General features: G+C 51.9%; 7 protein-coding genes across 7 annotated transcripts; 5 read left to right on the plus strand and 2 right to left on the minus strand.

Moving 5' to 3' along the window:
• Positions 1 to 215: 215 nt before the first annotated feature.
• On the plus strand, positions 216 to 1,052 carry GCG54_00015431 (Enoyl-CoA hydratase; the record flags this gene model as incomplete). The annotated part of the gene is made up of 1 exon (XM_045415215.1): positions 216 to 1,052. The coding sequence occupies one exon, from the start codon at positions 216 to 218 to the stop codon at positions 1,050 to 1,052; it is 837 nt and encodes a 278-aa protein (XP_045259213.1).
• Positions 1,053 to 2,045: 993 nt separating this feature from the next.
• Positions 2,046 to 5,606, plus strand: GCG54_00015432 (putative HC-toxin efflux carrier TOXA; the record flags this gene model as incomplete). The annotated part of the gene is made up of 8 exons (XM_045415216.1): positions 2,046 to 2,213; positions 2,269 to 2,350; positions 2,403 to 2,735; positions 2,786 to 2,953; positions 3,006 to 3,966; positions 4,403 to 5,075; positions 5,134 to 5,243; positions 5,303 to 5,606. 8 exons carry the CDS (start codon positions 2,046 to 2,048, stop codon positions 5,604 to 5,606), a joined length of 2,799 nt encoding a protein of 932 aa, XP_045259214.1.
• Positions 5,607 to 8,312: 2,706 nt separating this feature from the next.
• Positions 8,313 to 8,891, plus strand: GCG54_00015433 (Levodione reductase; the record flags this gene model as incomplete). Its single annotated transcript, XM_045415217.1, has 1 exon — positions 8,313 to 8,891. The coding sequence occupies one exon, from the start codon at positions 8,313 to 8,315 to the stop codon at positions 8,889 to 8,891; it is 579 nt and encodes a 192-aa protein (XP_045259215.1).
• Positions 8,892 to 9,316: 425 nt separating this feature from the next.
• On the minus strand, positions 9,317 to 11,085 carry GCG54_00015434 (putative 4-coumarate--CoA ligase 2; the record flags this gene model as incomplete). The annotated part of the gene is made up of 3 exons (XM_045415218.1): positions 9,317 to 10,486; positions 10,541 to 10,736; positions 10,793 to 11,085. 3 exons carry the CDS (start codon positions 11,083 to 11,085, stop codon positions 9,317 to 9,319), a joined length of 1,659 nt encoding a protein of 552 aa, XP_045259216.1.
• A 1,415-nt stretch (positions 11,086 to 12,500) lies between these two features.
• GCG54_00015435 (uncharacterized protein) lies at positions 12,501 to 14,690 on the plus strand (the record flags this gene model as incomplete). The annotated part of the gene is made up of 10 exons (XM_045415219.1): positions 12,501 to 12,591; positions 12,642 to 12,691; positions 12,750 to 12,884; positions 12,943 to 13,063; positions 13,120 to 13,192; positions 13,247 to 13,367; positions 13,420 to 13,674; positions 13,738 to 13,823; positions 13,885 to 13,988; positions 14,041 to 14,690. The coding sequence occupies 10 exons, from the start codon at positions 12,501 to 12,503 to the stop codon at positions 14,688 to 14,690; spliced, it is 1,686 nt and encodes a 561-aa protein (XP_045259217.1).
• Positions 14,691 to 15,041: 351 nt separating this feature from the next.
• GCG54_00015436 (uncharacterized protein) lies at positions 15,042 to 16,185 on the minus strand (the record flags this gene model as incomplete). Its single annotated transcript, XM_045415220.1, has 2 exons — positions 15,042 to 15,757; positions 15,816 to 16,185. 2 exons carry the CDS (start codon positions 16,183 to 16,185, stop codon positions 15,042 to 15,044), a joined length of 1,086 nt encoding a protein of 361 aa, XP_045259218.1.
• A 2,650-nt stretch (positions 16,186 to 18,835) lies between these two features.
• GCG54_00015437 (uncharacterized protein) lies at positions 18,836 to 21,091 on the plus strand (the record flags this gene model as incomplete). The annotated part of the gene is made up of 1 exon (XM_045415221.1): positions 18,836 to 21,091. The coding sequence occupies one exon, from the start codon at positions 18,836 to 18,838 to the stop codon at positions 21,089 to 21,091; it is 2,256 nt and encodes a 751-aa protein (XP_045259219.1).
• Between the last annotated feature and the right edge of the window lie 155 nt (positions 21,092 to 21,246).

The raw sequence follows: 21,246 nt of genomic DNA on the forward strand, positions 1-21,246 counted from the left end.
CGTGAGCTTCGACATTCTTTCTAGAGTCTTGAAGGGCCGGGATCATCCTGCTTGGTTTAGACTTCCTGGTCGACGGTGGCATGTGGCAGCCGCTGCCATTCATCACCGTCTGTGCCATTGTCTCTGGCTGCCGCGATAGCTTCTCTGTCTTGCGACGATAGGCTCAACATCATCCACCATACTCGCCCGCGACGTCCGATTTGATACCAGTCACCATGGGAGAATCACCAACAGAAACGCCGCCGCCGGCGACTCCTACGTTTCTCAGGCTATCTTACCCTGCGCCTCGGGTCCTCCTCGTCCGCATGGACAGACCCAAAGACCTCAACGCCATGTCCACAGCCGCGCAGTGGGAGATGGACTCGGTATGGAAGTGGTTCGACCAAGAGCCGAAACTCAGCGTCGCGATTATCACAGGCACGGGAAGAGCATTCTCCGCAGGGGCAGATCTCAAGGAATGGAACAACAGCATGGCTGACGACGCCGACCCAAGCAAACGAATGGGAAACGCACCCGCATTCAAACCCCTATCTCGACGCCTGGGCAAGAAGCCAGTCATAGCAGCGGTCAATGGCCTTGCGATGGGCGGTGGATGCGAATTTGTCGTCAACTGCGACCTCGTCGTCGCCGCAGACGACGCATACTTCGGCCTACCAGAAGTCAAGCGCGGCATCGCGGCAATAGGCGGCGCCCTGCCACGACTCATCCGCACGATCGGTCTCCAACGAGCGAGCGAGTTCGCCCTGACGGGGCGCAATGTATCAGCGCAAGAGATGGAACAATGGGGAATTGTGAACAAGGTGGTGCCCAAGGACAAGGTCGTCGAGGAAGCGGTGCGTTATGCGCAGATGATCGCCATCAACTCCCCGGATGCCATCATCTGTACCAGGGCTGGGCTGAGACAGGGCTGGGAGACGGCCGCGGTCGAGAGAGCGGTCGAATGGACCCTCGAGAAGGAATTTGCGGAGCTGCAAAAGGGGGAGAACATCCTCGAGGGCCTCAAGGCATTCTCTGAGAAACGGGAACCCCGGTGGAAAGGCAGCAAGCTGTGACGAGCCTCATGCAAATGGGTTTGTTTGAGAGGGGAAAATAAGATCCCGTGTTGAAAAAGCCACCTGCGCATCCGTGCCGGATGAACTAGTTCTGTGTGTTCTACATGCTTCAATGCTTCTCATCCTGCCGGTTGATGTTTGGCCTGAATAGACCCTTCGTCCGAAACCAGTCGAGGGAGGAAGAAGCCAGGTCCAACCTACATTTGGCTATAAGAGATCGTCTTCAGGACCCGGCTTGCTAGGTCCCGGGAAGTTGGGTTGGCAGACGCACATCGATGTCACTAGATGCAGGCAGAGACCAGGTGGTGGGATCTTGATGTCCATAGTCCGCCACGAGCTAAGCAGCCTATTCTGCAACCAAGGCCAGTTTCAACTACCATAGAGCGCCTCAATCGCACAAAGGAGTATCCCACATCGCCATTTTTGAGTCAGCGTAAGCTAATGAATCAGCGCCCGTCACATCCAGAATGCGACACCCGGACATTGGGCCAACACGTAGGGCGCTCGGCTCGTGCGGTGGTCTTCCCCGCAGAACGGCGCAGGGAGAGGCCCCCGCCCCGCGAGCAGGACTCCATGAAGGAGTTTCGAAGAGGTTCGAGTTTTCCGGGGGACACCTGGCGTGCGTATGCCGTGTGAACGTGTAAGACGGTGAAGCCCGGACGGCGGCAGAAAAGATCGAGTGAAGGGAGTGTCAGCCACAGACGGGACGGGGCAAACCAAGACTTGCGTGTCTGGTAGTGTCTTGCTTGCTTGAGGGGTTCATCTCACCCTTATTCCGTCAATCAATCCTCGACGCTTGCCACATATCCAGCACCGGTGGTTTTCGTCAATGGAAGGAAACACAAAGGCTGTATAAGACTTCGAGCACGGCCTCGAGGCGCATACTCCATTTACATCGTCTAGCACCTACTCGGCATTTGTTCTCAAGTCCATCGAAATCCGGTACTGCTATTGCGAGCTGGCTCCCGCATAACGACATCCCGATATCCCATCATGGATATCTCCAAGAACGAGTCCGTTCGCGAGTTCGAACGGATGGACACCTTGGAGAAATACATAGAGAATGACCGAGACGATTCCGATTCGATTCGATTCGAAGCTCTTGGAGATGATCTGCCTCCCGGTTACTTCTGGTCTCCTCGATTCCTGGGTGCTATGGCGGTTGGTCAAACGTGTTGTTGGAAGAGGGGCTCGGCGGTCGCTGACATCACAATAGGGTTTCTGTCTATCTGCACTATCGGCATACATCTTCTTGATCCTGCCGACCAACGTTTTGACATTTATCAACGCCGATATTGGTGAGAACATCATCTCGTTGTTCATTTTGCGACATTATACTTATCATTCCAGGTCCGAGTCCATATATCTCTTGGGTCAACATTGCCCGAACGCTCTCCCTTTCCTTTACTTACACCATTCTCGGCCGCTTGTCCGATCTCTTCGGTCGACGATGGTTCTTCATCGGCGGCAATTGCGTCGCTATTGTAGGCATCATTGTTTGCGCCGTTGCGCAAAATGTGAACACCCTCATCATCGGCGCAGCGATCTACGGGTTAGGAGAGACGGTGCAGCTGAGCTTTAACGTTGCGGTTGGCGAACTGGTTCCCAACAAGTATCGACCTATGGTTCTTTCCTGCATCTTCGCGACAAATGCGCCCATCGCCACCTTTGGCCCCATCATCGGTAAGTCTAGCATTTGCACAACTCCGACCTCATATCTAATTCAACGGCAGCTCGCAAGTTCGTCGAGAACCCCAAGCTGAGTTGGAGATGGTGCTTCTACATCAACATCATTGCCGTTGGTCTTGCCATCGTCCTTCTGTACCTGTTTTACCACCCGCCAACGTTCGAACTCCTTCATGACCGCAAAACCAAGAGACAGCTGCTCAAAGAGCTTGATTGTAAGTCCAACATGTTACATTTCGTCTGACCCGCCGCTGACCCCTGACGAAGATCTCGGAATTTTCTTGTGGACCGCCGGCTTGACCCTCCTCTTGATGGGTGTCTCTTGGGGTGGAGTCATGTTCCCCTGGGACTCCGCAGCAACTATCTCAAGCTTGGTTATCGGCGTTGGCCTCCTCGTTGCGCTCTTCTGCTGGGAGGCGTTCGCGAACCTTACATATCCTGCCATTCCCGTCAAGTTCTTTGCCAACCGTGGCTTCATGGCTCTCGTCTGCTGCGCAACGGTTGCCAGTATGTTCTACTACTCGGCCGTTCTCCTCTGGCCTCAACAGGTTCAGGCCTTATACACAACGGATATCAACTACGGTGGCTGGCTCTCTTCTACAGTGGCCAGCTCGACTGCACTTGGCCAGGTGTGTGCCGGTGCAATCGTCAAGTGGGGAGGAAACGTCCGATACTGGATCATCTTCTCGACCTTCGCCATGGTTGGCTTCGTCGGCGCTCTCGCCTCTTTGACCCCTGAGACACTGAACACTGGTATCGCCCTCACGATTCTGGGCCCTTTCTTCGTAGGATTCATCGAGCTCGCGTCACTCGCTTTGGCACCCCTCTTCTGCAAGCCGGCAGACATCGGTCTGGCCTCGGGTCTGCTGGCATCCATCCGTTCCGCAGGAGGTTCTATCGCCGTTGCTGTTTACACCTCGATCTTGTCCAACCGTCTCGCCACCACCATCCCCGCGGCAATCACCCAGCCAGCTACTGCTGCAGGATTCCCCGCCAGCCAGATTCCCGCGCTCGCAAAGGCAATCCAAGGTAACAAGTTGAAGACCTTTCCAGGCTTGAGCACGGCTGTCAAGGAAGCCGTCTCTAAGGTCCTGCCTACTGCCTACTCCAAGGCATTTGAGACCGTTTATCTCGCTAGTTTGGGTTTCGGAGCTATCGCCATTGTCGGCTGCTTGTTCTCGATGGATGCCCAGAAGCACCTGACCAACAAGGTCGAGCGTCGCATGAGGTGATGAGCATAATAGTTTGGCTTCGCAGGAAGCCAAGGGGAGGGGGGTATTGCAGCGAACCAACAACCGCTGAGTGTGTGTGGGAATAAGTGTCGCTTTGATAGCAGACTTTTGGAGTGTTTCGATCATATCACAGCAAGCAGCCAGCGAGTTGTTTAGTCCCTGTTTGTTCTCTGGAGCACATCAATCAAACTGGCCCGAGTGCCACTTCAGAAACCCACGAGACGGAGAGCTTTCTGACTTTTCACGAACCAAAATCGTGGCGTAAACAGTGACATCCTCCCTACTGTGCGAGTGGCTGACCCCGCAGCAGACCCTGGCCCGGATGTCTTGTTTCTCTGGGGTACCCCAACACGACTTGCACGTCGTTTCTACTTCGCTAGGAAGACACATCCTCTTCCCTTGTCAATTAGACCTCTCATCACCAATTCGAAGACCCATTATGCCTCGACGGCCATCTATGTCGGCCTCCGTTCAGTCGGCCACGTCTCCCTCCTCGGTGGGCTCGTCGACGGTCCAGGAAAGTTCTGGGATGACACAGCAGAATGTCGAACTGCAGAAGAAGCGGGCCAGAGACAGAAAATCTCAACAAGCCATGCGTGATCGTAACAAGTGGACGATACAGAACTTAAACGACCAAATCGCCTACTTGAATTCTGCGATGGAGGAGAGGAGCCAAGATGTTGCCATGCTTCAAACACGAATTGGGGTTCTCGAGAGTGAGAACGCACAGCTCAGAGCACAGAATGCTGCACTGCAGCTGAGCCTGATGGGACGAAATGATAACTCTGGACCCGGCGATGACTCCTTCGTATTTGAAAGACGGCTTTCTGATAGTCCATGGGAGCTACCTTCCCGGAATACTGCGCCGGGTTGCATTGCGGACCAAGTCTTACAGGGCTTCGTGGATTCCGTTCGATCTGGCAGTATTCTGACATCCACATCCTCCTATACCCTCAAGCCCAAGGTTTCCGCATTGGTGCAACAGCAAGGAAGATCGGAAGATGATATCAGCAACGTTGTTGCAGACGTCGTACGGACGTATCCCGAGATAGAGACCCTCCCGAAGCAAGTAGCCGTATTTCAGAATATGGCACTACTTTTGAAGGTATGTGCAATCTATGGCTAATGATTCGTTATGAATACAAGCTGATTCATTGCCTTAGTGGATGGTCCTCCTCGACAAGCAAAGTTGGGATCTAATGCCATCCTGGTTGAGGCCAGTGCCTGCACAGCTCACCACACCACATGCCGCCTGGATTGATAGAATTCCTTGGTAGGCGGACTCTGTAATAGCGGCGTAGTTTGATCCAGTATTAATGCTAACAATACCAGGCCTCGAGTTCGGGAGTATCTTATCGCGAATCCCGACATCACCCTCGACGACTGGGCAGCCACCTACAGCTCGAGCTTTGATGTAAGCTGGACCTACGAGCCTTCATTGGTCCTCATCACTGTGGCTACAGATGGTCCCGAAATGTCTGAAATAACCATCAACCCGGTCTACGAAGAACATCTACGGCAGCTGAAGAACTGGACGGTGGGCAGTCTGTTTCGCCAGCGAGTTCCCGAAATCGCAGACCTCATAGATCGGGACACCCTGGAAAACGGAGTCTGTGGTGAATTCAATACTTCATGATATTGCTAGACTGTTTGGTGCTATGTCAGCCTCATGACGACCTGAAAATGCCATCCGTGTGAAGACCAGTCAGTCACCTATTCTCCTCCACTGAATCATCAAACTCTTCCTAGGAGCTGCCCGTTTACTGACCCCACTGGGCAAAATCTGGGGTGCAGCGAAGCAGCATAGGTGGGTTCGCGGAGTTCGATAACCGGACTGTTGGATATCGAGGTTGCAGATTGCGGGGAAACGTGCCCGAGAAGTGCGCTAGAACCTTTTATGCTTCTCGGTTTGATGGGGACCCGTAACAGGCGACTCATTTTCACTTGAAGCGTGGGGCCACAAAAGCACAGCCGGCTACGAAGATTCGAGCGAAAGTTGACAAAGCCCGTCATGTTAAGTCGCCAGCCGCAGACCTTGATGACTTCGACAAGCAAGCTAGCTCTTCGGTGCCCATCCTATCGCACTATACGCATCATCATCCGGGTAATGGGAGCTTTTGTGCAATGGTTCTGTGTCATAAAAAAACCTTCGGCCTTTCTTCTAGTAGCTGAAAGCTTTTGTGACTACACCTTAATTCAAGGGGTGATGGTATCTTCAAGCAGAAGGTGGTACATGAGCTCCCTCGGTGTGCAATCATTGTCCCAAGGATTGTCCCAAGGCGTCGGTTCTGTAACTCCCAGCGCTGAAAACATCTCTCTCACATCACACAGGGTCTGCCCCATGTCACACCCAACTACGCCTCCTTCCCAAGACTCACTGTCTACTAGACGACAACTGTTTTCGTGATCCCCGTCGCATTCCCATTCAGTGAAGCTTATAGTTCTGAGGTCAGGAAACTTGCCACCCTCAACTTCTTTAGCCAACCAGATAAATTCTTCTCTGTAGCCATCGATGTAGCCACTGATTTTCAAGTGTTTCAGCGACGGTTGAAGTTCTCGCAGCAAACAATCGCTGCCAAAGCCCAATTCATCCACAGTTATCTTTAGTAATTCTAGACAGGGCAGTTTAGTGAGGGAACGAAGGCGCGTTGCCGTGTCTCCCCACCCGCCTATATCTAGCTTGAGAACTTTGAGACTTTCGCCGTGAAATGTTAGAGCCGGAAGAATATCTTCCAAGTCGTCGTAATCAGTAAGCGCCCACAAGGCAAATTCTTCCAAACGCCCACAAGATTTGATCCACCTGGGAGTGTCTTCGACAGGGATGACGCCTCTTCTTGCCAATTTGAGCTTTACGATGCGGCTCCAATCCATGCCCTCAAACTTCCCACAAGCGTTGATTCCATAAAAGCTGTTGATGAAAGGGGCGAGTTTCAAGAGAGGGAAGATTTGATCGAGTAGAACAGGCCATGTGCCATGACTGGCAACGAAACGTAAATCCGTCAAATTTCGCAAGCATATGGAAGTCTCCCCCGGAAATGGCAAGGCTTTGAAGAAATATTCCGACTTTTTGTCCGCCGTGATAGATAATTGTCGAACATTCCGCGCCTGGAGGATTGCGATACCTGCCAGTATGGATAAGTTCTCTGTCAACGTATGCCAGTTTTCTGGCAAAGCGAGGTTCAAGCTTTTGACGATGATCTGAAGTTCGGCAACATCTTCGCTTTTGATTTTCTCCTTCTTTCGGTTGATTCGCTCCCAGTCGACGTGAAGGTCAAGCACATATGCGGCGATTTCAATGCGCAAGTGCCAGTATTTCACAAGAGCTGGGAGACTTGAAGGCTGTGATCCTTTCAAAGACACATGACTCCAGATCCTAGGCTCGCACAGGACGCGGAATGTACGACACACGCACGAGACTGGCCCCAAACTACCTCGTCTTTTCAAGAAGAGGTCGAGTTAGCCGATGGCACCAGAGTGCATTATGGATGATGACGGTGGCACGAACACTTCAGAGATGATTTGGTCTAAAATCTCGCAGGGGAGCTCTAAGACGTGGAGTCCTGCCATGAGAAATGCGAAAGAGCGCTGGCGCTGCAACTTGATTGGTCATGGGTGGGCGGGTGAGTGTGAGGAGCGCATTCTTGACCTGGATTGCGTCGTCGAGGTAAGAAAAGTTGGCAAAATTCAAGCCCACCGCGTTGGTAGGAGTACGCCTTAATATGTTTAGTCAGCAACTCAAAGGAACGTGACGTGTCTCGTGAGATCTTTTGATTGGGCAGCATCGGCTTCCAACTACCACGCCATGTAACTCGGATTATTTGCCTTCGGTGGTAACCTGCAAGAATGGAAGTCAAAAGAAGGGGAGAAAACATTGAATTGTGATTGAGCGTAATCGTGTGATATACTCTGAAGAACATGCCCACTAATCATTTCTGTCAGGAATCGGGAGAAGAGCGGCTGCACCTAAGCGTCTTGCATACCTACAAGGGCATGGGGGGCGATTTGTGGTGGACCTGATAAACTGTCAATCCATCATGCGCACCAAACCAAAATTTTGGGTGTCGATAGACGAAAACACGATGTTCTTCGCAAGTGCTGAGTGGGAAACAATATTGAATGACATCCGGCTTCATTGGAAACGTAGATGCGGAACTCCGCATCCGTGGGCATCCTTTCATCGGAGCGGGGAACAGGCCGAAACCTACCGGCACACGGAAACATATTACCGGCTTCTGTAGTCGCGGACGAGCCTTTGAGTAAGATCAACTTATACAGAATAGAACTTGAAGGTTATTCAATTGCCAACTTCACGTAGGTCAATATCATTCTACAATCTCTCACCATGACTTTCGCACAGCAATTCTCCGACAAAGTTATTGCCATCACTGGTGGTGCCTCTGGCATAGGTCTCGCAACAGCCCATCTCCTTGCTGAGCGAGGAGCCAAACTGTCTCTCGCTGACGTCCAGGAAAAGGCTCTTCAACAAGCTCAGTCTGATATAAAGTCCAAGTACCCCGAAAGTGATGTCCTCATTTTTACTGTGGACGTCAGGAACTACGAGCAGGTTGACAAGTGGATCACAGAGACTGTGAAGCATTTTGGAAAGCTTGACGGAGCGGCAAACCTGGCTGGAATCATCCCCAACTCAATCGGTCTCAAAGGAATCGACGAGCAAGACTTTGACGAATGGGACCTCATTCTCAGTGTCAACTTGACTGGGGTCATGCATTGTCTCAAGGCTCAGCTGCGTGTCATCGAGAACACAGGAGCAATCGTTAATGCAAGCAGTATTGCTGGCCTTATTGGGCGGAACAAGAACGCTTCATACGTAGCCAGTAAGCATGGCGTCATGGGCTTGACGAGAAGTGCTGCAAAGGAAGTTGGGCCGAAGGGCATTCGAGTCAACGGTATCTGCCCGTAAGTCTTAACCAAAGTCTCTCCAAATAGAATGAACTAATAAATATAGGGGTAAAATTGATACACCAATGTCGCAGGCATCCAGGGACATGAAAATTGTCGTCGAGCCATCTTTGAAGCGGGTTGGCCAGCCAAGGGAGGCGGCAACCGTGATCGCTTTCTTGCTTAGTGATGAAGCAAGTTACATCTCAGGTGCTGCTATCGGGGTTGATGGTGGGTGGAACTGCTGAATGTGTGTATATCGCCATGAAACTATACCTATGTAACTTCACATCCGGAAGTAATATACAAAGGCTACAATTGTACAAGCTTCACAAGCAAATTCGGAGCACATATTGATCTTAATATGGACTGACAACAGGCTTCTGTCGAAGCTTCTTGTGTCGTTGGAAAATACTGAAAATGACAATAAGGCGTGTTCGACTTCAGTCACAATCTAGCTCTAGTCTGGTGTATCCTCCTCGCAATAGCTGCGAGCTCGCTCCTGATCAGCTTGCCTGAGTTATTCTTCGGAAGTGACTCGAGATGATGAAGCCCTCCTCTCAACCGTTTATAAGGGGCCACACGCTCCTCCACGTAAATTCTTATCTCATCCAACGTTTCTGAATGGTCCGCCTTTTCTGTCGAAGGTGGCAAGCAGACAAACCCGATCGGAACCTCTTCTCCCTCACCGCCCCGTGCCATTCCACATACCCCCGCATCCATGACCGAGGGGTGAGAAAGCAGTATAGCTTCCAATTCCGCTGGTGCGATCTGATTCCCTTTGTATTTGATCAGTTCTTTCTTCCTTCCAGTCAACCAAAAGTACCCATCTTCATCAACTTTGACAACATCTCCAGTACATAGCCATTCGTCTCTGAAGGCCGAGGCAGTTTCTGTCGGGTTGCTCTTATACTCCAGAAAGACTGTCGGCCCTTTGACCAGACACTCGCCTTCGTTGCCTATTGGTACGTCCTTGAAGTGGTCATCTACCACGCGAACGGTGACTCCAGCGGCAGGCTTGCCAACACTAGCACCCTTTTGTCCATTTCTTGTATGTCTGAGAAGGGTGATAGTGGCCTCGCTCATTCCATAGCCGTTGAGAACATTGGTTTCGGGTCCAAGAAGCCGCTTCAGCCCCTTCACCGTAGCGTCGGATAGTGGGGCACCAGAGCACATAACCGTATGCACCGAGGACAGATCTAGATTCCTTATCGCTGTGTCCTTCACCATTCGTACTGCTGCTGCCGGAACCAGTCTCAATACCGTTGCTTTCAGTTCAGAGCACCTTCGGAGGTACGGCAGGTACTCGAATTTCCTCATTGGCTGGACATGATTTCCTACCCAAGCCGGCAATAAAACTCCAGACACAATGCCGTATATGTGCGCGAAGGACGGAAAGAAAGCTTCTCTCATGTAGGCATTGTGCGTGAAAGGATTCGTGGCACGGAGTGTGAGGAGATACGCGATAAGGTTATGGTGAGAGAAGACAACACCCTTTGGTTTGCCCGACGTCCCAGAACTGAAGCACATCCCTGCAGGGATCTTCCGATTGTCTCGCCTGGAAAGATCGAAAGGCTGTATGGGGCTTTCTTTTGAAGACCTGAAATTCAAAGGAAACTGTTACCGTAAGTAATCTTGCCAGGCATCTTGTCGTGACAGGGCACTTCATACCCTAGGGTAGTCATCTTGCTTTCGAGCATTGCTCTCATCATCAATAACGAGCAGTCTTGGAGTTGTCCTCAACTTCAGTTGCTTCAAGGCTTCTAGGGCCTTGGGCAACAGCTCGTCGTCGACTGCGATTATGCTCGGTTGAGCCACAGTAAAGTAGTGAGTCAGCTCATGTGCAGTTGCCATGGAATTGATGCCACTGAAGATTCATCAGAGCTGAAGTTTGAATTGCATCCAGTCACGACATATACTTACCAGAAACACCCACCAGCCCACAGGATTGCGTGAGCCAGAGCTACCCACGAAATAGAGTTCGGGGCGAAGATGCAGACCACATCTCCTTGAAGCCCAAACCGTGAAATGAGAGTGGAGGCATCTCGTGCTGCATTAAAACGAAGCTCTTGAATCGTCAGAGTCTGCTGTTGGCTGTCGAAATCGCTCAAAATTTTCTGATCTGGGGGCACGTCATCTGGGTTGCTGCTGACGAGGAACTGCGAAACTGAAACATCCGACGGAACAGAAGGTGTTGGGTAAGGTGAGTGGTACATTGCGGTCCAGATGCAACTTTGAGGACTAACATCTACGGAAAAGAATCAGAAGTTTCAATATCTCAGGGCAGTTTGTTCTGTCAAGATGAGAGTTGATCTCAATTTGGGTACGCGCTGATGAGTTTAATGAATCATTGGTGCAACAGCATGCGCTATGAAAACGATTTGCCGTGTCATCTTCGCAGCACCTCAGCGAACACCGTAGCTGGAGCTGTAGCGGACACGGTGTAGCCGGCTTGAAACCAACCTACGGTTCTAGTTTTCCGGCCTTTGTCATTGGCAGGCAACTTTAATGGAAAATCCCGAAGTGAATCCTGGCTGTGTAAACACGTATTGACCATGGTTTCTCTTGTATAGTTGTTTGGACTTGAATGCAAATGCGTGGGTATTCTTGCTCCTGATTGCATGCGTTTATGTCCTTTCGGTCGGGGAGATCAATTTCGATTCGGGGAGGACCAAGATACATGGCAAAGATATTTTCTACCAAGATTCATAGTATCGAGAATCGCACGTGTGACGTGTGATGAACTCAGATAAAATGGGCTTGTCAATTATCTCGGTACGCATTACCTTCCTTCATGGGATCAATGTAATTGGAGTCGATCGCTTGAGCGACGATAAGTGAGCATCGACGTCGGGTGCACCGTTTCAGGGCCAGAAAGATGAGTAAAACGACTTCTCTCAAAACACACCTTCTGTACAAGAGCAGCCGTTTTTAACTCATCGCGGGTTGGACAGAAAAAGATGTTACGTATTTTGATTGGAGACTGACAGCGATTTTTCGAAGTCTTGGCAACTTCGCGGAACTCGTACCCATGTCAGAACACGCGGCTGGAATCCCAAAACCACCCATCGTCCCCGGAAACATCTTGTCTAGCGCGATGCCGAGCTCTAAAAAGACCATCCAGCTGCAGCCGGTCTTGGTCAAATAGCCCTCGTCGCAACGTCCACCGTTTTCCAAGCCTCCCGATGTTGCATTCGGTTTCCTACGGGCAGCACCTGTGCTTATCTGGAAAAAGCTTGGCTTTCTTGGCTTAACTAGCAAAGGTCTTGTCTCCTTCCAATTCCATCTTTAGTCAATAATATTGGTCTCGCCCGAACGCGGGGTAGTCGTCCAGCCATGCGTGAAAAATCAGCACGAAGGGCAATTAGTAGCTTCGGCCTGGTCCCGAGGTCCAGCATACGCCGGGACTCGCCAAGAAGTTTGTTTCCTGCCTTTCTGGGACCTGACGGGGACGTCGGAGGGTTGATAGATTTCAGTGATGTCACGAAAGAGCACGGCGGACAGATAAATACGATGGTTATGTCGCATTCATAGATGTCACTGCTGAGTAGGACGCAGCCCTGACAACGTGCGACTCACTTGCGTTGAGTTTTGAAGGAGCGAAGAAGTGCAACCGTCAAATCAGCACAACATGCGTCTCAACTCCATCACCAACGCAGCGGTCTTGACCGCTGTTGCTGTCCAGGCAAGGGAGCTCCCGAAGGATGAGGCTCGCGCTGCTGGTGTGTTCTCCTCTCGAGGAGCTATTCAAAGCACTTGCTAATTGTTGCAGAGCTCTATGACTCGGGTGTGATTCACGAGAGACTCATGGCCAAGAAGATTGTATGTACACAGCTCAGAAAGTATCTGTGATCGGGCCAAGTCTGACAATGATGTCTAGTCCCATTGGGAAGCCGAAGAAGCCGTGGGTCTCATGAACTCATCTCAGTGGCCCAGACTTGGTTACACCAAGTGTGTTGATGGCTACGCTGAGGCCATCCCCGACAGCCCTCTGCACAAATTCAAGTGCAAGAATGTAAGTGAACAGTTGTGACAAGTTAGCAAATCATGGCTCACGTCTGTGTCCTATGCAGATGGACCTCTACGACTTCATCAACCACGCGACGCTCGGTTCTCCGAATACCGATTACCGTGGTAAGAGCGGCAGCTCTTCATGGGGCTGGACCGACCCTGACTCTGGTCGGGAGTTTATTGGTAATCATTGAAAACACTGACACGATATCCCACGCACACTAACCGTGGTCATTTAGTCAGCGGTATGTTCGATGGATGTGCTTTCATCGAGATCTTGCCAGAGGGAAAGATGCTCAACCTCGGTTTCCTGTGAGTACAAGAATGATTTTGATGACATCACAGGATTATACTGACGCAATGCAGTCCGACCTATTCTCCTGTCGGCGACAGAGCTTACTGGCATGAGATCCGGCCTTACAAGAACTACATGCTCATTGGCAGCGAGCTTGAGGGCCACGGCATCCAGATCTTTGACATGACAAAGGTGAGAGCGAATCAAAGGCAAAGGTTTGACATTCGCCTAACTTGATAACTAGCTCCTCGACATTGATCCTTCAGAAGCCCCTATCCTCTTTTCGAATGACAAGGATCTTACTGGTCACTTCATTGAAACGCTTCCTTTGGGGCGTAGCCACAATGTTGTTGTCAACGAAGAGGCCAACTATGCCGTTGCTGTCGGCGTTCAACCGCGCAACGTGAGCTGCATGGGAGGTCTTTACTTCTTCAGCTTGGAAGACCCTAGCAACCCTGTTGCACTCGGATGCGATGGGCAAGATGGCTACGTTCATGATGTAGGTCTCTGGAGAAGCGAACTGCGTAAGCGTTTCAGGTCATGGCTGACATTTCTCGTCCAGGCTCAATGTCTCATCTACCGCGGACCCGATTCCAAGTACTTCGGGCGGGATATTTGCTACGGATACAACGAAGACACTTTGACCATGTAAGTTGTCATGGAGAAGTATGATTCATGTTTCCACCAGTCCTAATTTGGCTCCTCCTAGCTACGATGTCTCCGACAAGAAGGACTCCAAGATCATCTCTCGCACATCTTATGAGGGCGCCACCTTCACTCACCAGGGCTGGGTCAATGACGTCAACTGGCAAGGTATGTATCGACGACTGAATTGCCTGGAGTGAAATGGTACTGATGGTTCCAGAATGGCTCTTCATGGATGACGAGTACGACGAAGACGAGCTTGCCGGCCCGGCTGCGGATGGCTACCCAGTCACGTACATCTGGGACATCTCGAGTCTCGAAAAGCCTCTGCAAAAAGGGCTTTTCAAGCATAACGTCAAAGGAATTGATCACAACCAGTATGTTGTCGGCGACCTTCTTGTGCAGTCAAACTACGGTGCAGGTGTTCGGATCTGGGACATCTCATCGGTGCCCGAGGATCCCACCGGCAACAGCGTGTGCGAGATCGCTTATTTCGACATCTACCCTGAGGATGATTCTTTACCCGGAGGCGGAGCCATCCAGTTCTCGGGAACATGGTCTTCGTACGCATACTTCAAGTCGGGCTTCATTTTCGTCAACACCATTGAGCGCGGCGCTTACCTTGTGAAAATGACAAAGAAGGAGGCATGCAAGCCCAAGACTTGCAATGCAGACAACTGCCTGCGCGCTCTCAGAGCCTCTAGTGTACCAGGCCGGCTGGAGGAGTCTCAGGAGTTCTGTGGCGAGTTCACAAAGACTGTCGTTGCGGATGTTGCGGTGGTGCCTGCGTACGCTGCTGAGGCTTGCCCGACGAATGTGATTTCAAGGGTCAGCTCAGCTTGCTCATGCTTGCCAACACCGACTGTTTAAACCCGGATTATGAAGTCTAATCGAAGCGAAATTGACTAGTACTTTCGCAAGTAGCAGGCGGATCTGTCGGAGGCCACGTGCTTATACTTGGATGCCAATGATATAGCAAGTCATGGTTCACAGAGAAGATAAAAGTTCGCGTATCTGCAAGAACATTTGATTTTGTGGATATAATTTTTATACAAGAGACAAAGTGTGTACATGTACCAAAGACAAACAAACAACGCCGATCTAAATGCTATTCCTTGACAACCCTTTGCAATGAACCCCAGTGTCCAATTGCTTCCATCGCTTATGCATGTCCGAATTCCCAATCGATCAATTTTGCTCAACCATCAAGGGATGGAGCGCTTAGGAAGGGGGAGCAGTGCCGTTGGGGGGGCTGCCGCCGGCACCACCGCCACCGGAGTTGGAGTTCTCAACACCACCGGACTCGTAGCGGAAGGCGGCGGGGGTGACGGTCTGAGACAGGGTGGTGTTGATACCGAAAGCCATCCAAGCAAAGAGGCCGTCAGTGACGCTGTCGCCGAGGAGAGTGTACTCCATCATGGGGTCAACACCGTCGGTGGCAGTCTCCTCGGAAAGGATAGAGTCGTCGGCGTTGGTGGTGAGCTCCTGAGTGTTGGTGTTGTAGGGGGCGAAGGCCTCGACGGCGGAGATGAGGTCCTGGTCGAAGAAGGTCTGGCCGACGTGGGAAGCGGTGATCTCGTTGCCGAGGGTGCCGTTGGAGTAGAGGGTGGCGTTGTGGTGAACCATCAAGTGGATGTGGGTGGCACGGGAGGTGTAGTGGCCGGGGAAGATGGACTCGAACTGAGCAACACCATCCTCATCGGTGGGCTGGATGCCGCGGAGCCAGGTCTTGTCGATGTTGGTCTCGTCGGAGGAGTCGCCATTACCGCTGGCGACGATGCCGGAGTAGACACCGGTGGAGTTGCAGTGCCACATCTCAAGGTAGACGTTGGGGACAGGCTCGCATGTGTCGACGTCGATGACCTGGTAGTCAAGGACAATGTCGACACCCTCCTGTTCCTCGATGATGTTGCGGCGGACAGACTCGCCAGAGACGTCTGGTGAATGTGTTAGTATGGAGTGAAGATTGTGAAACGCCTGAGGGAGAGTGCTTACAGTAAGGACCCTGGGTGACCTCAGGGGTAAGGACGCAGGAGTTGTTGCCGGAGAAGAGAGTGGCGGCGTCGGTCTCGAGGGTGTAGCCAAGAGCAGTCTGGTTGTGGGACTCGGCGAGGACGGTAGCGGCGTCGCGCTTCTTCAGGCTGCGCTTCTGGCGGGCCTTCTCGACCTGGGCGGAGCGGCGAGCGACGTTGCGAGCAGTGACGCCACGAGCCTTAAGCTTATCGGCGCAGTGAGCCAAGCTGGCGCGCTTGACGTTGCTGAGGAAAGCGCGGCGCTCGGCGATCTCTTCGGTGAGGTCGTGGCCGGGGTGGGCAATGGCGCCGGAGAGGAGGGCCAAGCCGGAGGCGACGGTGGAAAAGCGCATGTTGGCTGTTTGTGACTGAAGTCTTGATGAAAAGAAAGTTGCTTATTCGACTTGTTGATGTGAACAAGAGGATGAGTTGGAAATGAAAGCGAGAGGTGGATGGTTGTAGAGTGAAGGTGATGCTGATGAGGATCTTCGTTTTCGGTTCTGGAGGGAATCGAGCTTGGGTTATTATACTCAATGAGATGACATCCAAATCAAAGCCATCCCCCACGAACCGCCTGAGTGCCATGATGGGAGTTCGTCGCATGAGTCCAACAGTGGAGCTCAACCCATCACAGCCATCACAATTAGCCTCCGCCATTGACTCGGGAGACGTGTACGGTGGCTCCGGAGGGCCTCGATTGCGTGGGCTTCCGCCGTGATGGTAGAACTAGCGTCCGATGCTTCGCCCCTGTCCCGCAACAGCAACGTCAACTTTCCTTACCCGGCGTAAGGTAGGGACAGTGGTACCGGGGAGATAGAGCCTCGGTCGGTGGAGCCTTTACACTAGACGAAGACGACGACGACGTTGCCCCCTTTGCCCAAATTGCCCCCCTTACTCTGTTTGGCGCAAAAGCCATCAACACCTAGATTCAACGTCTTGGCACGGGGCTAAGGGCGTCGTGGACGGCCGACTGGCGAATGACGGGTTGTGCATAACAAATCCACCCCGGACACCGGCATCCACATAGGCTAATTTTCTCTCGATCATATCCCGGCAGGGCGACGAGCGGAGGGCTCCGCGAGCCAGACCAAGCATCCGGATGTGGCCCTACACGCAAGCCTTCCGTCAAGAGTGGAGTCGGTGCCGCCGTTTAAGCCTCCTTTTGAACGGGATGGCATCCCACATGCCGAAACAAAGCCCACTTGGATGGCTTTGGCTTGTTGGTGAGGACGCGTTCATGGACTGGAATTGGCCAATCACACCCGGCTCGTTGTTTAACTGATGCTGTAAAAATAGACTACTAACCGAGCGGGAAGGCCAGCACACGTTTGCTGCGCAGTGGCTTCGGGAAGTTTTCTAAACTCTCAGGGATGCAGATACCTGTGCCTCCTTACAACAACATCCCGTCAGCTTGCGGGGTTTGGCTCTCCCGCGACCAACCACAACCTCCATTAATGAATTGGTTTATCGTGAGAGGTTACTACGTTGTTTACTACGCCATAGCCGAGAGTTGACATAGTAGGACTGAGCCGAGGCTTCTTGCCTGTAGGGCATGCTTTAGGCGTCTATCGCCGACGGACGTAAAAAGTGGCTCAGCTCGGGATGCGGGGGTGCTGCTGCGCGTCCCCGGGCCGGGTGATATCACATCTATTGGATTGTGTGATTCGTAGTCGCCTTGTTCTTGGCTCCCGAGTTCATCAACTTGAGATATTGTGCCTGGCTGGGAAAGAAGAAAATTCTTCGTTTAGAGCTTGTCCAGTGATACTGGTACATCCGTGATCGGTTGGTCTGAACTTCTGCAATTTTGAGACGGTGACAGGATGAGATCGAAACGCAACAAAGATCATGTTTCGTCCGATTGTCTGATGGCCCCAAATGTTTAGGCTCTACAAGTTGCACATGACGATCAACTCTTGTTTCTCGGTCCCCACGAGATAGCCTCAAAGCTTGGTCACGACGATCCAAAGGCTGCCATCAAAGTCCTTGGCTTACCACAGAGCTGGCGACCAATTGAGTTCTTGACGATGTCATCTCAGGAGCCACTACATGTTGCATTCTATCTTCCCAAAATACTTCTTATCGCAAGCTTCACAAGGATTTCGTAGCATCCCGTCAAGCAGCGGCCGGGTTGTCATGTCGAGCATCAAGGCTTTTCTCCCTTCCACCAAGCTCTCTCAAATTAAACCATCCTGAATCGTCAGCTCGACGTGAATTAGACAAGTGCCGATTGGACAATCAGACTCGAGGTTAAAGAAAGCAAGCATTCCGGGAGGCAGGCATTTTCGGGAGGTGGCATGGGCGGTGGGCGCTGTTGGGACGGGCCACTCCACGATGCCCACATTTGAAGGGATTAGGAGTTGGGAACGCGCAATGGCACTCCCTCAATCTACGATGGTGTTACAGCAACTCCTCATTTCCCTCATCCCACCGGTGCCCAATCATGTGTGTTGTCAGAATCTCTACCGGTAACTGTAAAGATCTGCCTTGTACGCGTACTCCTTTAAGCTGTCAGCCTGTCGGTAACATACATTTTCGGCGAGGCTCTGAAGACCCGAACCCGAACCGGTTCCTGGTCAGCGACCACCCGCACCGTCTCTGAAATCAAGCAAGGCTCTATCACTTGAGCTGTTTTTGAGTCTAAGAAGATTTCACCTATCTCCATCTCTACTGCGAAAATGTCTCAGCCAGACTCGCGGCTCTCATTGAGAACATGAATCGGTAGTTGTCCGATAGGTCGCTAACAACGCCGCAGGTGACGTACCGACGAGAGGCCCTTGAAGAGCACCGCGGAAAAGGGTGCGTAGCGGCTGCACAGCCTGCACAAATGCGTACCCAGGTCACAATTTTAAGAATTAGAGCGGTAAAAGACAGGGAGTCAGGGGTCGGTCAAGGGCCCGCGGGAAGTGGGAACAGTACGTACTGCGCCCTAAGCCACATCGTCATGCGCTCTCGACGATCCCAACTGGCGGAACGCGCCCGTTGACGCGTCTGCGACCGGCCAACATGCCAAATCCACCAGACTCGGCCGAGGAACGGCTGCATTTGTCATCCCGAATCAGAGGCGCTGCTGTCTCTGGCGCCATCATGGCGGGCCCACGAATTGATGTCGATGATCGAGACCGTCCGCTACAGTCCATCGTCTCTGAGAGTGGAAAGGGTCTGGTTGCTCAGCTGCTAGACGTCCAGAGAGCCATCGTCGACCAATCAAAACCTCTTCAATTCGTCAGGAAATTAGATGTCCTTTACTTCGAACCAGACAACAAACGCGGTGCAGAAAGCGATGATACTCGTTCTCCGGGGAAATGGCGACGTTGGAAAGGATTCAATGCCGAGGAGAGGAGCGACTACATCGCTGTGTCTTGGACATGGAATCCCGCGCAGGGTGAAGACCCGAGGTCCGGAGGCTTCCAGGTAGAGACATCATTGAAAGATGACTTTCAACCGTCAGGAGTGCGCGACAAGGTCTTCGAAAGAATTCGGCATTACACAAATGCCCAGCAAGAACATCTGAAGTACGTGTGGATAGACCAGCACTGCATCGTCCAAGAAGAAGGGCCAGAAAAGACCCAAGGAATGCAAGCGATGGACCTGGTCTACGGACTGAGCGGCCACCCAATCTCCCTTCTCGCAAGACTGATCAATTCCAAGGAGGACGTGCGTCTCTTGGCCGACATCCTCGAAGGCGCTTTTACTACCCACATAACGGGTTCTGCGGAGTTCAGGCTGAGTCCCCTGGCGGTATCATCGTCGCAGGTACTTCGGGATGCTATGGACCTTCTGGAAGCAATCACATCCGACTTGTGGTGGAGCAGGGCCTGGACCTTTCAGGAGAAGTATCTCAGCGAAAGCAAGATGAAGCTCCTGATCCCCCACTCCCCGGAGCTTGAAAAGGAGAAGAGGCATAAGAAGAAGGTCTTCGGCACAGCCGTTGGCGAGCTATGCATCAAGTCTATCGACTTTCATAGACAGGTGACTCAGCTTTGCCTAGCCTGTAAGAAAGAGAGGCCGGATCTGGCCGCCAGTGCAGATCGCATTCTCGGAAAGGCCTCCAACTACGAGGTCTTGCTCAGAGATACGGCCCCTGACGCACAGTACCTGACTCGATGGTCCCAGTCGCCGAGGATAATCAAAGACATTGAGCCACGTGAAAGCAAATTTTGCTCCGACAGGCTGGCGATCATCGCCAACTGCTGCCAATATTCCACCAGGCTGGACGATGTGAAATTGCGGAGAGGCGATCACAGTGTAAGCCTGGCCCTGCTGGCTTTGTACCTTCTCAACGGGGAGATGATGAAAAATGAGCCTTTGGACAAAGAGCACAAACAAGATTGCTTGCAGAAGACGGTCTCGAGCTTTATCGAGGATGAATCCTTTGATGGGTTTTGTCCGCCACACTCCAAGAAGCCGCTTCTCTTCAACAAAGGATGTCGTTTCAACAACGTCGTGCTCACACCCCGAGGTATGCTAACCAAGGGTCACCTGTGGAAACTTCATCTTCGTTTCCAGGTTCCGCTTGATCAATTTCCATCCAGGAAAGATGACAGGAACCCACTGGCTAGACAAGACTATGTACTTTGGCGGCTGAGCCAGCTTCAGCATGTGCTGGAGTTACTTGGGTACACGCCAATTGCAAAAGAACTTGCAAAATTCATCGACAAGAGCCTGCATTTCGATTACAATGAGTCGTTTTCTCGATGGTACATGAGAACCATGGCCAAAATGGTGGTGGCCGCGATGGATGCTTATAAGCCGCTCTGTCTTGGGGGGATTCTGGAGGGTGACAGCGATTTTTCTTACAAGGGCATCTTCATACTTGACGATTGCGAAGAATTCCCAGCGTATAGCGAGTGGGACACTGACGAGGATTGGTCGGCAGAAGAAGAAGATGCTGTAGACCAGCTTGAATCAGAATTCGGCAGCGGCAGCAGCAGCAGCAGCGACAGCGACAGCGACAGAGAGAGTGAATCCTCGTACGGGTTCACCATCAACACACCCAAGCCTTGGACGGATGAACCAATATATGTCTTCACCTCATCCAAACCCAAAGAAGAGGCATCTCGAAATTCGTACCCCAACGATATTGACAAACATGTCTCTATTGAGATTGAATCACAGGGAGCTCCATTAGAGGATGGCTATCACCGTCCAAACTTGGTCACGAAGAGATGGATCAATGGTCTGTGTTTCTTCCGCGGTCATCCTCGACAAGAGGTTATTTTCCCCTGGCATCCCGCTTTGACAACCCATCGCGGCGTCTAGGCTTTGAGTGTTCAATAGACGTCTGCTTAATGTTAAATATGCTGTAGATAAAGTAAGATGCCGGTGGGAGACTTTCATGACATTGCACATCAGCGGTTCGGTCCTTCTACCGCAAACTTTCGTCAACCTTCTTCAGCTGGGCTTATCCCCGTAAC

Source organism: Colletotrichum gloeosporioides (assembly GCF_011800055.1).
Source record: "Colletotrichum gloeosporioides strain Lc1 chromosome Unknown consensus_79, whole genome shotgun sequence".
Lineage (NCBI taxonomy): Eukaryota > Fungi > Ascomycota > Sordariomycetes > Glomerellales > Glomerellaceae > Colletotrichum > Colletotrichum gloeosporioides.